General features: G+C 35.5%; 1 protein-coding gene and 1 pseudogene across 1 annotated transcript; both read left to right on the forward strand.

Moving 5' to 3' along the window:
- Positions 1–677: 677 nt before the first annotated feature.
- Positions 678–1,381, forward strand: LOC130737255 (uncharacterized). Its single transcript, XM_057589009.1, has 3 exons — positions 678–743; positions 827–1,180; positions 1,292–1,381. Exons 1-3 carry the CDS (start codon positions 678–680, stop codon positions 1,379–1,381), a joined length of 510 nt encoding a protein of 169 aa, XP_057444992.1.
- A 1,919-nt stretch (positions 1,382–3,300) lies between these two features.
- Positions 3,301–5,040, forward strand: LOC130737256 (phosphoenolpyruvate carboxylase kinase 1-like; annotated as a pseudogene).
- The last annotated feature ends 11,553 nt before the right edge of the window (positions 5,041–16,593 follow it).

Below are 16,593 nucleotides of genomic sequence, written 5' to 3' on the forward strand. Positions count from 1 at the left end.
TTGGCAAGGAATGGAAACTTTTGCCCTCTAATTTACACAAGCTTCAAAGCCTTGACTATAGATGAAAGGGAGCGGATATGGAAGTTTGTTAATGTATGTGTAAACCAATTTTAGATTTTATTGAATACTGAATTGTTTATAAAAAAATTGATGATGTTATTTCTTTTTCACAGGAAAAATTTATTATTCCTGATGCTGGAAGGAAAGCAGTACTGGCTCGAATAAATGATGCTTGGAGACGCTATAAGAACTTTATCAAGAGGAATCATTACTTGAAGTACTCAAATTTGGCGGAAAGGCTTAAAAATCGTCCCAAGTCTATTCCTGAAACTCATTTTAGAAAGTTGATGAGTTATTGGAGAAGTGATGTTGTCCAAGTATGACGAGTCCATACCTGAAACTGTTTTTAAACTTGCGTTTTGTTATTAGACTTACATGATTTCTTTCGTAATGCAGAATATCAGCAAAAAAAATGCTTTGAATAGGGCTAAACAGAAATATAGGCACCGCATGGGACCCACAAATTTTTCCAGAATCCGTGCCAAATTGGTAATGTATCTATGTTTGTTTAACTAAAACAAGTAATTCTCACTTTCAATATTTGTTTCTTATTTCTCAAACTATAATTGATGTAGCGTGCAAAGAAGGAGAATGGAGAGGATATCTCTCAAGCTGAAATGTTTATCGAAACTCGCCAAAGTCGAAAAGGAAAGAAAGTGGATCAAGATACACAAGTTGCTCTAGTAAGTCTAGTTATATGATATATATATATATATATATAAACTAGTTTTGATATTAACTTTGAAGTTGATGCTCTTTTTATTAGACTAAACTTCAGGAATCAGTTCAAGATTCAAGTGAATCTGCTGGGAAAACTTTCCAATCACTCTTTGGTGAAGAAAAACCAGGTAGAGTTCGCTGCTTAGGAAGAACAGTCACACCAACTATGTTAAAGAGAAATGAAGAAATTGCTGCTATAAATAAACAACATTCTCATGAGATGAACCAAATGACCAAGAAGATGCAAGGGCTTGAAGGGCTTGTAAGATGCTTGATGAAGCAAGTCAATCCAAATTTGGATGATGAAGCTTTGAATAATATAATGGAAAATGCTTTAAGCAATGAAAGTAGTGCAGCGCCTCGTTCATCTACATCAACCCATAATCCTAATTACGAAAAGGTATAATTCCTATTGTTAATCTGTCTTTTAGTTTGTCTTTGATTTCCTGATGTCTTGAATATTGATTTAATTCTTTCATTATGAAATTAAGTGTTTTCATTATGAAATTAGACTGGTCTTAATGCTTGTTTAACATCCTATGAAATCACCAAGCTGCAAAAGTTGGTTTATCTGCATTATGTGGAGAGTTTAAAGTGCTGATCACTGTTTTGGCTTTGGAATATGTTAATCTTTCACTTGCACTCTTGAGCTTGAAAGTTTGTTCATTTCAAGGCGCACTTTGGTATTCTAGTCACTCCAATATTGTTCGGTTGTTAACTTCTTATTGGTTTAGTTTTCTGGCTGTAAAATATTTTGGTACGTTACTAGTGTAAATCATAAGGTTAGTGTCTTATTTTTCAAAAAAAAATTATATTATATGATGTTGATGTTTTAAATTCAGCTATCCACACTTGTGAGGGTGTGTTATATCTTATATGTTTCTTTTGCTTTAAAAAAATAAAAAAAATATTCTAATACACATTTTTCATGTGTGCAGCAAAATTTGGTTGATGAAGAAGATGAACCGCAAGATATTGGAGAAGAATGATGTTGTTTACGCGCACGTGGATGCATTATTTTGAAATAGCATATGCAAACTTTTGCAATTTTTTATTTAGGGATTAATATGGTGTTGGTACTATTTTTTAATTGACATACTTTGAACAAATTCATGCAATTTTATATTATTAGTTGAGACTTTTATCGTACAATTGTTTAATTTTGATGATAATGATTACAAATAAGTTTATCTTATTAATAGAAATATTTATATAATCATCATATATCATTATGTCTAAATAATTTATTGTTTTCTAGAATAACATAGTAGATGTGCATGACCTAAATGGTTTAAAAAATATTGGTAATGTATAACATCAATTCTGCTTTATCAACCAGTTGCAAAAATCTTTTCAAAACAAAAAACAAAAAACCAGTTGCAAAAATAAATACCAGCCGTTAGAAAAAGTCCCCTATAACTACAAAACCGTTGCCAAAACTGAAAACTTTGCGTTGTTTGAATTTAAAACCGTTGCCTAATATATATCGACTACATGTTTAATGCGTAGCTGAAAGAAGAATCCGTTGCTGTAATGGAGCACAAGAAGCGTTGCCTAATATTTAGACAACATGTTTAATGCGTAGCTGCAAGTAAAAACCGTTGCCGTTAAGGAGAAGCAAAACCGTTGTTGGAGTCTGTACCAAAGGCTACGGTTTAGGTGGACTGTTGCCGTAAGATGAAAAACCGTTGCTGGAAGGTATAGGCAACGGCTTTTTATGCGACATACGGAAAACCGTTCTTAGAACCTTCAGCAACGGTTTTTTTGGTTTAGGCTACACTTTTCAGGCGTTGTTGTATGTGAAAAATGCTGTAGTGGTCTTATGAATAAAAAATAACTCAACTATGAAAGTTGAGTTAACGTGCCATAATGCAAATATTCTAAACTCAATTACAATTGTCTCGTGTGAAAGATAATGCATCCTTGAAGGCTTGAAGCAGGCATGTTAAATGAAAACTTATGAATATGATTATATATAGATGGTTTTATACTGCCTATATGTTACAGCTATAGGGGCAGGCCTTGATCCCATTTTAGTTAAATCTAATTCCTTCTTCTTCTGTTCTGAACTTGTTTAATTTATATATTTTCACCTATTCTGCCAGCTCAAATTAAATGAGCACAAGCTCCAATATGGGAATGGTCAGTTTAGAGGATTAACAATCAATAAATATCGTAATAGTCAGCCAAAGTCATCTAAATAGCTAGCCAAGCACAAGTAAAACTAATCGGTCAAGCAAAGTCACTATCCCGAAAACTATTCACAGCTAGCTAAACAAAGGTTAAACACGTTCATCACATACTCATCTAGAATACTATAGATTCAGATTTGATAATTCATAACATAATTAAGCACACTCATTTGTTACATGCTCTTGTAAGACTTTGAGTCTTTCTGATTTTAACCTGACTTAAGCGTCAGAATGTGTTCAGCTTTCCGTGAATTCACTTAATTACTCCGCCGCACTCTTCCCCTCATTCATCACCGTGCACGAAAGCTCTCTATTTCTAAAAGAATAAATGTTAGGTTTCTGCCTTTTAAGGTAATTTATGACCTTCTGCGCGCATACTTGGGCATGCCAAATTTAAATTTCTCATCAATCATTTTCTCACATTTAACATATGGCTGCGTAAGGTTCGGTTCCTGTTTTTGAAGACTGAACTGCAAAAAATTGAAACAATGTGTCAAAGAGAGAGGCAATTGACCACGGAAACGAAGAGAGGGGAAGTACATGCAGTTGGTCAAATCGAATATTACATTTTATAACAAAGCATGTAGTTTTTATTCAAACAGGGTTTCTTGACGGCACCACACTCTAAAATCTGTAATGTTCACGTAATTGATGAAGCCCAGTCAATAAAAATTGATAATGTTTTGGTCGTCGACCATGTTTGTAATTTTGTCACACACACAGAAGTTTAATGTTATACCATTCTTACCACAGGAAGTTTCCCTTGGTGGAAACTTGAAGTTCAAACGATTAATTAATTTATTTTAATTTTATATTACTAGTATTATTATGATTTTGTAACAAAAAAAATTATTATTATGATTTTCTCCGATTGGGACTGCCACTTGCTTCATTAAACTTATTTTAAGGTTTGTTGTAAGAATCTATATCCAAGCCAAAATAAGAATAGCAGCACAATAATGAAGTGTCCGTGACACCATAACTTAAGTTAAAATTAAATATGGATTAACTGTTATTGAGTACCATATTGTTGCCCTTTTGAGTGTGTACGTGTAGGAAATGGGAACATAAGAAGTGAAAGAATATTCTAGTACTCCTATTAAACTACAATATATAAATGATGATTACATTAAATTTATTTTTATTGAATCTTACCATTAATCAATATGGTAAATACTACCATACCACAATTGTATCATACCTTAGTGACTTGTACCAATTAAAAAACGTTTGACTGTAAGTTTTGACTTTTTATTTTATTTTTTAAAAAATATCTAAAAATATAAAAAAAAATAGAAAATTGATAATTAAAATTGTCAGCTTGGGTTAAGTTAACCTAGTGTGGTTAACATTAATGAGGATTTTGAATTTCAACATTAAGGAGATGATACGAAAATTGAGATTATTGAAGTTTCCAGAAGAGGGAAAATAGAGAGAGTCAGGGTTCATCATCTGGGCTGTTGTTGGTCGTCGGCGGCGGCCCCATCCCGGAGGTTGAGGTTGCTAGCCTAATGAAGCAGCTTCTTGAAGCCATCACGCACTGTCACCGGCTCGGCGTCGCGCACCATGATGTGAAGCCGGATAATGTTTTGTTTGGTGCCGGTGGAGATCTGAAACTGGCGGATTTTGGTTCGGCGGAGTGGTTTGGTGACGGGAGGAGGATGAGTGGGGTGGTTGGGACGCCGTATTACGTCGCGCCGGAGGTTTTGATGGGGTGGGAGAATGGAGAGAAGGTGGATGTGTGGAGCTGTGGAGTGATTTTTGAGGCGGTTATTAGGGGGAATCTGAGGTTTCCTTTAGAATCTTCCGGAATGTTTCTCCTGCTGCTAAGGATCTCTTAAGGAAGATGATTTGCAGGAACCCTTCTAACAGAATCTCTGCAGAACAAGCATTGAGTATGTTCTTGTTACTTTCAATTGAGATTTTGATTTTTGTGTGGTTAATTTCAATGGGGTTTGATTCTGATTCTTGTGGATTTTGATTTTCAGGGCACCCTTGGTTCTTGAGTGCTGGTGATACTGCTAGTGTGACTTTAGAAAATGTGGAGGGTTTTACTGGAAGGAAATAGAGACATGACCTGAAGCTACATGTAGCTAGTTTTGGCAGAGGAAACAGAGGAGGTTGCTGTAAATTCTGGTGATGCGGTGCAAGTAGTTTTTTCTTGTGTTTTTAGGGTTTAGGGAGGTGAAGACTCTTAGATGTGAGTTTTAGAGGGTCTTTGTCTTTTGGGGTTTTTCTTCTATCTTCTCTGTTTGGTTTTCATATTTTCTTCATGTAAAGGAACATGGGAACTGAGAAGTGAGAGGGGTGAAAAATCTGAATGGCTTCAAATCTCCTTCATAATAGAAGAGAAGAGTTTGATGCTTTCAATGTAGCTTTTGTGAATATGCAAATAAATTTTGGATTTGAGTGTGTCTAACTCCATGGTATGTAACATGATTTGAGTGATCATCATGCTGGTTAAGATTATATATTGACATTGTTAGAAAGGCATTGTATGTGTATGCCAAATTTTTATGCTTCAGACATGGTTAAATGCCCTTTGGTTGGCCTTTTTGAGTTATCTAATTTTATATGGTACCCCTTTAAAAAGAGTTCAAATACTCCTTTCAAGACTGGTTCAGGGAATCACAGGCATGTATGTCCAATATAGTGTAAGCATTTGTGGGGAAGGGAATTTCTACTTAGCAATATATGTGGAAGTATGGAATTGGTGAGGATACTGGTATAACTCTGGTTTGTTGTCAAAAGGAATGATGAAGGGCTCTATTGGTTACTGCACATTGTAATTTTGGGGCTGCTGGTATATGTCTCCTAAGGGGTTTAATGAATTGTTTTGCAAACTGCTTCTAGTGTTCTTTCTTTTAATCTTTTGATTCTTTTGTAAGTTTTCTGGGCAGCATCAGTGGTACTTTAATGTGCTCTGTTTTGTGGCTTCTTTTTTTCATGTACTTGGTTCTAGCAAGTAGCAACCCTTGTGCTAGTAATAATACATTTTGGCTTACCAAAAAAAAATATGGTACCCCTTTTGTCCTTTCATCTTTTATTAGAAAAAATTAAAGTATAGGTTGCATTTAATAATAAAAAAAGGAAAATAGGTGTTGAACACAAGACCTGAAAGTATTTGGCCCAAGCACCAACCATTGTACTACGTTGACAGTTTTTTATTTAAGGCTCCAAGAGTCATATAAGTATTATGTTAATGATGTTTTTTCAAGGAAAAAAACGCAGAAGTAAGGTTTCGAACACAGGACTTCGCATATTTATAGCATAGAGGTAACCACTACACCACTAGGTATGATTTTGTTAAAAGATATTGATAAATTAATAAAATAGTTCGTAAAAATCAATTCATAATAAAAGAAAAGGGTATAATGGAGGATAAATTCACTCAACAAGAATTGAACCATGGACAAGTGATAAATTTGCAACCACATGTACCATTAAGATACTGGTTAAGTTATGTAAAGTGTGCAAATCAATAATTAATATCTTAATTAGCTTAAGTTAAAACAATTTAGATTAAGGCATCAACTCTAACTACCTATCCGCCCCTTCCCTTAGTGCTTAGTCGCCCTTAATTTAAGGCATCAACCCTAACTACCTTTCAGTCCCTTCCCTTAGTGCTTAATCGCGCTTAGTTTAAGGCATCAACCCTATCTACCTCTTTGACGCTTCCCTTAGTGCTTAGTCGCGCTTAATTTAAGGCATCAACCCTAAGTACCTCTCCGACCCTTCCCTTAGTGCTTAGTCGCGCTTAGTTTAAGGCACCAACCCTAACTACATCTCTGACCCTTCCGTTAGTGATTAGTTGCTCCGAGTGTGTCATCAACCCTAACTACCTCTCTGACGCTTCCCTTAGACCTTAGTGCTTAGTTGCTCCGAGTGTGTCATCAACCCTAACTACCTCTCCGACCCTTCCCTTAGTGATTAGTTGCTCCAAGTGTGTCATGAACCCTAACTACTTTTTTGACGCTTCCCTTAGTGCTTAGTTGCTCCGAGTGTGTCATCAACCCTAACCTAACTACCTTTCCGACCCTTCCCTTAGTGATTAGTTGCTCCTAGTGTGTCCTCAGCCCTAACTACCTCTTTGACGCATCCCTTAGTGCTTAGTTGCTTCGAGTGTGTCATCAACCCTATGTACCTCTCCCACCTTTCCCTTAGTTAATAGTTGCTCTAAGTGTGTCATCAACCCTATGTACCTCTCCACCCTTCCCTTAGTGATTAGTTTCTCTGAGTGTGTCATCAACCCTAACTACCTTTCAAAATATTAATTTATTTTTTCTAAAGAAATCTTAATGTTGTATTTTCAAAATATTTTATTCATTTTTGCTAACGAAATCTTAATGTTGTATTTATTTTCAAAATATTATATTTATTTTTTATAATAAAATCTTAATGTTGTATTTAATTTCAAAATATTATATTCATTTTTTTTCTAATGAAATATTAATGTTGTATTTGTTTTCAAAATATTATGTTTATTTTTTTCTAATAAAATATTAATGTTGTATTTATTTTCAAAACATTATATTATTGTTTCTAATGAAATCTTAATGTTGTATTTATTTTAAAAATATTTTATTTACTTTTTCTAATGAAATCTTAATGTTGTATTTGTTTTTAAAATATTATATTATTTTAATCATAGATATACTGTTTGCATTTTGTTTTTCAACCATCACGTTATTTAGTTTACAATTTCAGAATAGAAACTAGAAATAGTCACTATTCAGATTTAAATGACCATAGCATGGAGAGAATTAGGGATCTACGGCAGCCTCTCCCAATTCCTTCTACCGTTTCTTGAGAATTAGCAATGGATTTGTCAATTCAGTTCACAAAGGCAGCTTATTTGCACAATCAATTGATGAGTTAGTTTCTTCTGAGTTCATCTCCATTCTTCTTCCTTTATTCTCTCCCACTCTTTTTCCAGATTCATCATATTCACCATTGATGTACCAGATTAAGGTTAACCTTCCCCAATACTCCCCAACATCCCAAAAGCTTCATGTTCATCATCTTAAAATCAGCTTTATAATTGTCAAGTTCATGATTGAGAGTGAAAGCTTTATTGTGCGGTTATTGAACAATATTACAACAGATTTACAATGTGAAGAAATTAGTTCTGGAAATTGAAGTTTCACGTTTTAGTACAATGAGAATTAGGGGCTTATCAAGATATCAAAGGGCCTTAGAGAATAGAAAAAAACTATAACCATACACAACAGAAACAAAACCCATCTTCATCTCCCTCATCCATCTTTATCATCTAGCAACAAAAAAACCCAGATTTAAATTAACTAAAATAATCCAGTCTCCAGAATCTCAAACCCTAAGCTTCAATAACCAGATCTGAGCTTCATTGAACCAGTCGGGGTTGGTGGCGTAGGAGGGGCGAGATCTGGGAGAGGTAGAGGATCTCGAGCTCGTCGCCGCCGCAGTCAACGCGGTGCGACCGCCGCTGGAGCGCAGCCTTCGCCGACGGCCGCGAGGTTAATGCGGCGATTGAAGATGGGTTACTCAGTACCCAGAGATGGAGAAGATGAAGATCTGGTACGAGGAAGAAGGAATTTGTTTGGTGTTGGTTCGGCTATGACAGATCTAGTGGTGGTGGTGGTGGTGAGAGGGAAGAAGATAGTGGTGTTGGAGGTGGAGGAAGGAAGGGACGGTGGTTGTCGTGGGTGGTGGGTTCGTGGGGTTTTGGCGGGTGGTTGCCGTGGGATTGATGGTGGCTGGGTGGCAAGGAGGTTTCAGGGAGAGGATGAGGTTTGATTTGAAGATGGTTTGGAAGCAAGGTGAAGTTTAGTAAGAGGAAGGGGATGAAGGAGAAAATATTAAACCCTGTTTAAAGTATTGGGAATACAATAAGTTACTGAAATCTAACTAGGGTTGGTTAACCATGGGTTAAGAAAAATTATTTTCCAACTTTTTAATATTAAAATACAATAAAACGAAAAATGATAAATTAAACTAACCCACTTAAATTCTACTGGTCCACATCAGCTCATGTATCATACCCACAATTTTTCTTGTGGTATGGTAGCAAGCACCAATCAATATTGTGTGGTCAAATTAATATTTTATGTAAGTGCGCGCGGCACACAATACTACAATATATATATCTCAAAAATGAAATGTATACACATTAAGGGATTAGTATGATGGAGTTAGCATGTCACAGTTTGATGATAGGTCGTAAGTTTGAACTTCCGCTAGTTTCCTTTGAGGATGGGTAAATTAGTTTACGTCTTTGTAGACTTTTTAAAACTCCACCTTTCTTCCCATGAATACAGGGAAGTTCAATGATAAAAAAAAAAGTGGTGTATGAACTTGACAGTTTTCTCTGCTTTATATTGCGGCACTATTCTCTTACACTAAACTTCTTATAACCAAAGATTACAAGGTATGACAATAACGGTCCCGTGTGTTTGGAAAATATATATGTGTTTTCTCATAAACTAATTTGAGAAATTTATCAAAATAGTTGAAAATATTATATATATATATATATATATATTCTTATTCATAAGCTATTCTAAGCAATTTATATAAATAAACTCAAAACACATGTATAAATGTTGTGTTATAAGATAAATTTAAATAAATTATTCAACGAAATAGTCTCATCAAAAACTTCCTACCATTCCTTTTAACATGAACTCCATTTGTTTCAATATAAGTGTTTAGAAAGATAAGAAACATATTACTAACTCTTATTATAAATATATTGTTTATTTTAATAGTTTACCTCTTAATTTAAGGTGTATTTATATCTCTTCTCATCTATTGTTCTCATATGGGTATTATATGAAAAAACATCAATTAATGAAAACTTAAAATTCTAAGTAAACAATTATTATGAAACAAATATTTTTACTTCATGCTGACACTTATATTGAAATGGAGAGAGTAATAATATTTACTATTTCAACTTTATAAATATACTAATACTATGATATGGCTTATAAAAAAACTAATACTATGATATGATAAATATTGATTAATAATTCCTCTTCTATAGAGTGGGTTGGAGTACTCTAGTACTCTATATTAATATACTTTTACTTTAAAAAAAATATTGTTGCCGTAATGCAACTGTCATAACTCTCTTTGGAAGAAACTTTTAACATATTTCAATGTAACTGATTTAATTTTTAAAAAAAAAACAACACATTTTTAATAAATGAGAGAAGTATGTTGCATATAGACCAATCACATTAGCTTAGATTGTGTTAGAAACAGGTTTAAAAAGGTGTTTTTGCTGGCGCTTCTCTTATAAAAAAAAAGTTCAACCATCTCACTTTGAATATCCTATAACAACCGGTGACATTGACATGAAGGACCTTTTAAAAACTAATTAAGGTAAATGTTCTCCAAGGTTTTAAATAATAAATATAGTGCTATCGAGTCTGAAGTGCCTCTCCATAAGAAGTGGTTTCAACTTTCAATACATTCTCTACTTAAACCAATAAAAACATGGCACATTAGTATTAAATTATACTTTATTCCTCATTAATCTATATTATTACTCCTGATCATTTAATTTATATCATTATATTTCGTTCTATAATCATAACAAATTACAACTTATTTTCCTAAACTTTGAAACACCAAATGACATATCATGTGTTTATTATTGGTCTAAGTACAGAATGTAAGGCGTTTAATATTTTTTATCATTATATTTTTTTTGTCTCATGTGCATCATCATATGTATATTCTCATGTGCATCATCATATGTATATTTGAAATATCTGACTTCTAAAATTATATTCCACTGTAAATTGTGATTTAGGGAAATTATAGCACTTATTTCATTGCATTCAAAGTTTGACATGCCACGTTCAAAAAAAAGTTTGACATGCCGTCTTTCATTATATATACGTTTTTTTATAAATAAAGATTCTTTAATACATTTAGGGCATAGTTACATTTTTGTCATGTAGTTTCTGTGGTTTTGGTCCTACAATTCCAATTGCTCAATATAAATCATTTTACTTTCAAGACTAAAAATCTAGTCAAGATGTTAATTTGCCATTCAATAACTAATTATACAAATTGACATGCATGCTATCTAAGGCGGTATAAATCATCTTAAAATATCAATTATGTAATATATAAATTGTGAATTCATGAGTTATTAAATAGTAAATTATTATATGATCAAATTTGTTCAAAAGTTGAAGTAGAGAGATTTAACTTTGAAAATTGAAACTATATTAGATAAAATTTGGGACTATTAGTGCAAATACTTGATATGTAAATAAGTAACACAAGAAAGGGGGGGTTTGAATTGTGTTCTTAAAAATTACTTGTTAAAACTTTAGTTTATGAAAAGAAGATGAGTTCTTAAGAAAATTGTTCTGGTGACTTTTCAAAAACTGTTTAGTGCAGCGGAAGTAAGTAAATAAAGCAGAACGATCAGCACACAGGAATTTATACTGGTTCACCCTAAACGATTGGGCTACGTCCAGTACTTGGCCACCACCAAGATTTTCACTAGCAAGTATCAAGGACTTCTCCAATACAAGTATTAGACAGGACTTCTCCAAGTATTATCACGGACTTCTCCAAGTATTGTACAGGACTCCTCCTAGTATTATCACGGACTTCTCCAAGTATTGTACAGGACTCCTCCTAGTATTATCACGGACTTCTCCAAGTATTGTACAGGACTCCTCCTACAATCAACAAGATTGTTTGGCTCTACAAGAAATCTCTTCTTAAAAGAGTTGGTGTAGACAATTTATGGCACTGGAACTCTCAAGTGTTTTGGGTTCTGAAAGGACGTTGGAACACACAGGAGTTCAGAATCTAAGAGAGAAGTAAGAGAAGAGGTTTGACTCTTTTAAGGTTTGGTATTCTCTCTTGATTTAGCAGAGGTATGAGATCGGATTTGACTCTTAGGAAATCTGCTGTGAGCTTTTAATGCTTTGAAGAATGTTTTGATTAACTGCTCTGAGTTCTTTCTTTTCTTGCAATAAATTTTTCTCTTCTTCTTCAATCTTCAGATATGTCCTTTATATATGATCTTGCTAGTTGTGTAGCCGTTGAGACACAAAATCTGGCCGTTGTTTGTAGCCGTTGTGAGTGTCATCTAACCATTGATTCAAATCTCCGGTTGGTAGCTTCATTAAATGCATGCTGCTGTTCAAAGCTATCCTTTAGCCAAAAAGGTGTACTTTGTCAGCTAGTAGGTGGTGATAGCTTTGGGCTACTTTGCAGAAGAGAGACATTTTGGAAAAGTGATGTTGACGTGTTGTCCTTTTTCCTCTTCATTGGTCATCGAGACTTCTCTCTTCAAAAGTAAATCAGTTTGCACGTGACCAGATTAGTTTCCTTCTGACTAAAGCATGGGGCAGATAGTTGAGATACAATTTTGACTTTCCCGCTCAAAGGCATCTTCTGAAATTCTGAGGTATGACGTGGCATGAAACGATACAGAATAAGTGTCTTCCTTGTTTACTGGACGATGCGGTCATATCTTGTGTAAACTTCTTTTTCCTTATAAGGCTTAGACATATTCGTTGAAGCATGCGACCTTATAATATATATTTCCTGAAAAATGTCATTAACATCTGGAATTAGATTTTAGTAGAGAAAAGTATTTATAAAAATTGTTAGGATCAAAATAAGATTGAAACACGTTGTAACACGTTTGAACTTAACAATCTCCCCCTTTTTGATAATGACAATTTTTGTTGAAAAGGATAATGATCAAGAGTAAAAAGAATTTATGTTCCCCCTAAATTGGGTAAGATAAATGTTAAAAACAACTTATTCAAAACATATTACTCCCCCTGAGTTGTATAAAACTTTGGTGTTAGGTTAAGGAAACAACCTTGAACTTGATCTTAACTTTTCTATAATTCCTAGTTCCTATTTTCTCCCCCTTTGGCATTATTAAAAAGAAAGGGAAAAGAATGTAGTAGAGAGGTATAATATGCATAGTAAACATGGCAAACGTTAGTTATAAAACGATAAGCATGATGGAACGATAAAATATGCATAATCAGTGAACAATTGTCTGAAAACATAAAAGTAAATGCGAATTGTTCAGGATAGAGAGTTGGCCATTAGCCAAAGCGTGTCAGCAGCTGATCGATTTTCTGGGCAAGAGTCATGAACTGCTGGTTGATGTGGTCACGGTGGTCTTCAAAGTCTTCTCTGGTGACAAATTGAGTCGCCAAGACTTGAGCACTTGAGCTTCCACCTTCAGTCTTGAAATCAGCTTGAAGTCCCTCAGATTCATCTTCTTTTTTTCCATCAGCAGAACTGTTCAGTTGTGACTCTGTATCTTCTGCTTCTTCAAGCATCTTCTCCTTTCCTTTGTCAGCGTTGGCTTTCTTAGAATGAGAAACAACTTCAGGAATGTGAGTGGGTAGGAGTACAAACACCCAAGTTCCAAATTTCAGTGAGAGCGCGGAGGTCCGATTCATGAGAGAATATGGCAGAGTACCAACATATCCCTCAGGGACACTCAATTTCCAGAACTCTGGATCAGGAACTTTGCAAGCGTGAAGTTGGAACAAGTAGTTGTCACCCTCTTGTCGTTTCCATGTGGCGGTGAGCTGATTGCTTGAAGACTTGTCAATCTTTCTTGCCAGAAGGTTCAGGTAGCTTTTGAACGATCCCTTGGTAGTCCTCAAGGTGCGTCTGCGTTGGATAGCAGAGGACACTTGCGTCTGAAGGCGCCTCTTTCTTGCTTGAGAAAAATAGAGAACAGTATCGGATCTGCTTGCCTTCTTAGTGCTTGCTTCCGTGAACGGTTTGAGAGTAGAAGTCATATGCTCATCAGCAATCAATGACTTAGGCAAAGATTGAGCAAGTTGGAATGCAGAGGCATTCTCTTGTGCAACGACAGTTTGGTCAGTGATGAAAGCAGTGTTCATGGTAGAGTTTGGTTGAGATGTGAGTGGTTCATTTGTTGTTTCAGTCAAGGGTTCATTGAGGTTTGTGTTTGGTTGGAGTTTTGGCAATGGTTCAGTGTGGTGTTGTGAATGTGTTGGAGAGGAGTGTGGTGTTTGAGTATTGTCAACAAACAGTGAATCCAGAAATTCTTTGTTGGACATTTCAGAAGGAATTTCTTGATAAGGTAAGAGAGAGTTTGCTAACCTTGTGTGAAGGACAATGTCCTCATCAAAGAAGGGCTCCTCAGGTTCAGCAGAGAGAATCTTCCTTTTCTGATATGCAGGTTGTGGTACAATAGTAACTTGAGATTCTTCAAATTGCTTCCTCAATCTCTTTAGCTTTTTGGGTTCAGCCTTCTTGACAGGCGGAGAACCTTTTCCTGATCTGGTTCTTGAAGCGATGGGGTTGGATTGAGACTGCAATGGTTCACCACTCTTCACAATCTTGATTCGAACAGACTGTTCTTCCTCGTCCTCAGGGAACGGTGCGATGCGGAGAGATGCAGGAACAGTTCTCTTGGACGGTTCCTTCTTTGACACATCGGACAGTTCTGTCATATTTTTCTTCCTTGTCTGGACAGTCTGTTCAGCAGATACCTTTTCTTTTCCTTTGGTGGTTTTCCTTGTTCTGGGCAAGAATTCTTCAGGAACTTCAGAGGCATCAAAGGGAATGTTCATTTTGCTCACATCTCCCAGCCTGATCGGTGAAGGAAAGATCACATCTTCATTCAAGCGATCCTCTGATTCCATAAACTCTTTGATAATACCTTTCTTTTCGAAAATGACGGTCAGCAGCGAGCCAAAAGGAAGGTATCCTTGGCTTTTCTCCAGATAGTTGATCAAGTAGTTCCACATCAAGTGTGCAGGGTTAATTTTCACTCTTTTCAAGATCTTGTACAATGCGTACCTTGCATGCGCATTTACATAATTTCTTGCACCATCCTTTGGTAAGATAACCTTGCTAATCACAGCATTGTTGAACTTTACATCATCAATGAGATTGCCCACTTCCACAGTCAGTGGTTCCTCTTGGTTCTTCCAAATGCACTTCCAGTCATCAACTTTTGCAAACCAATTTGGGGAATATTTTTTGAAGGTATGAAAAACGGTAGAAAGGGGGGTTTGAATAACGTTTTCAGTACAAAAACTACCACCTTAAAGATTTTAACAAATCTTTTCGAGAACTAAGTGCAAAAGATAGAGATAGAAAAGCACACAAGGATTTTATCCTGGTTCACTTGATAAATCACTCAAGCTACTCCAGTCCACCCGTTAAGGTGATTTCTTCCTTCTTAGAATGAAGGCAATCCACTAATCAGGTAAGAGTTACAACTGCACTTGAAACCTACAAGTGACTAACAATTACACTGACTTAGCTCACACTAAGATTCACTCTCTTAGTCTTCTCTAGGATCCGATCAACCTTGATCTCCTAAAGGAAAATCAAACAACTGTTTGAGGTTGGTGTTTACAAGGGTTTGCTTCTGAATAAGCTGAGTGTAAACTAAAATAAATTACAAGATAAAAGAAAGCTTAGAATATGTCTTGCGCGTGTGTATTGCTTCTTGTATATTTTTTTTTTCTTCTTCTAGCCGCTTCTTTCAATCTTCAGCCTCTATATATACTCCAAGGATTAGGGTTGAGCGTTGCATGGAAATGCTACCGTTGGAGGGCAGTTCTGGAAAATCCAGCTTCTGCTGTGGCTGAGAACGTTAGGTAGGTCGTCAGGAAGGTACACTTGCTTTTGTACTTGGATAGCGACTTGACCTTTTAACCTAGGAGACTTCTGATCAGAGGAATGCTTCGTATTGGAACTTGAGAAGCAGGTTGATCAGAGTCAGAGGGAAAGCACAGATCCTCTGACCATTGTATCTTCTGATTCTGAACTCAGAGGGAAGAACATGGCCTTCAGAGTTTCTTGCTTCTGGACTTCAGAGTTTCCACTATTCAGCTTCTGGATCTTCAGAGTCTTCTACACCATCGGAACATCTGAACCTTCAGTGTTTCTTGGTTGTCAGAACTTCTGGATCATCAGAGCTTCTAGCGACTGAGTCCTCATCAGAGTTTGTATAGCTTCAGATCTTCTGAAGCTTTTCCACTGTTCATACTGAACATGGTGAATGCGAAAGCGTTGCTTGGGTTACCCTTTATACACAGTGCTTCTGATTTGTGTGAAATTGAGTCAGGGTCAGAGCCTGTAAATAGCACACTCAGAAAAACACGTTAGAGTACCACAATTGTTCATATCAAAAGGTTAACTTGTAATCATCAAAACATAGAGTTGTACTACTAGATCAAAACTTGATCTTACAATCTCCCCCTTTTTGATGATGACAAAACTAAGATTTTTGATGAACAATTCTTAAACATTAAACTGAATTCACTCAGAGTTTAGAGATATAGAATAAGACTTATCCTGATGTGAATAGTTTATCTTGCTCATTCTGAATTCAAGTCACTGCTTGATTCTGAGCTTAGCTCCCCCTGAATCTAATACTTGATGAAAACGTTAGTAAAGTCTAGATTCTGAGCTAAATCATATAAGAGTTCAGAGTGAAAAGCTTATGACATAGATGAAAAACGAATAATCAGAGCGCATAAGTGATCAGAGTCATGGACAAGGTATCAGAGTCTTGGGTATCAGAGACAACTTAGAATCACTTCAGAAGAAGTGAAATGTATTCCTTGTATTTGCCCAGTGACACATC

The sequence above is a fragment of the Lotus japonicus genome, chromosome 2 (assembly GCF_012489685.1).
Source record: "Lotus japonicus ecotype B-129 chromosome 2, LjGifu_v1.2".
Lineage (NCBI taxonomy): Eukaryota > Viridiplantae > Streptophyta > Magnoliopsida > Fabales > Fabaceae > Lotus > Lotus japonicus.

Excerpts from the sequence above, each read along its gene's own strand:
- LOC130737255 (XM_057589009.1), top strand. The coding sequence starts at position 678 with ATGTTTATCGAAACTCGCCAAAGTCGAAAAGGAAAGAAAGTGGATCAA. Across the intron at positions 744-826 it reads AAGATACACAAGTTGCTCTA|ACTAAACTTCAGGAATCAGT; the intron begins GTAAGTCTAGTT and ends TCTTTTTATTAG. Across the intron at positions 1,181-1,291 it reads ATAATCCTAATTACGAAAAG|ACTGGTCTTAATGCTTGTTT; the intron begins GTATAATTCCTA and ends TTATGAAATTAG.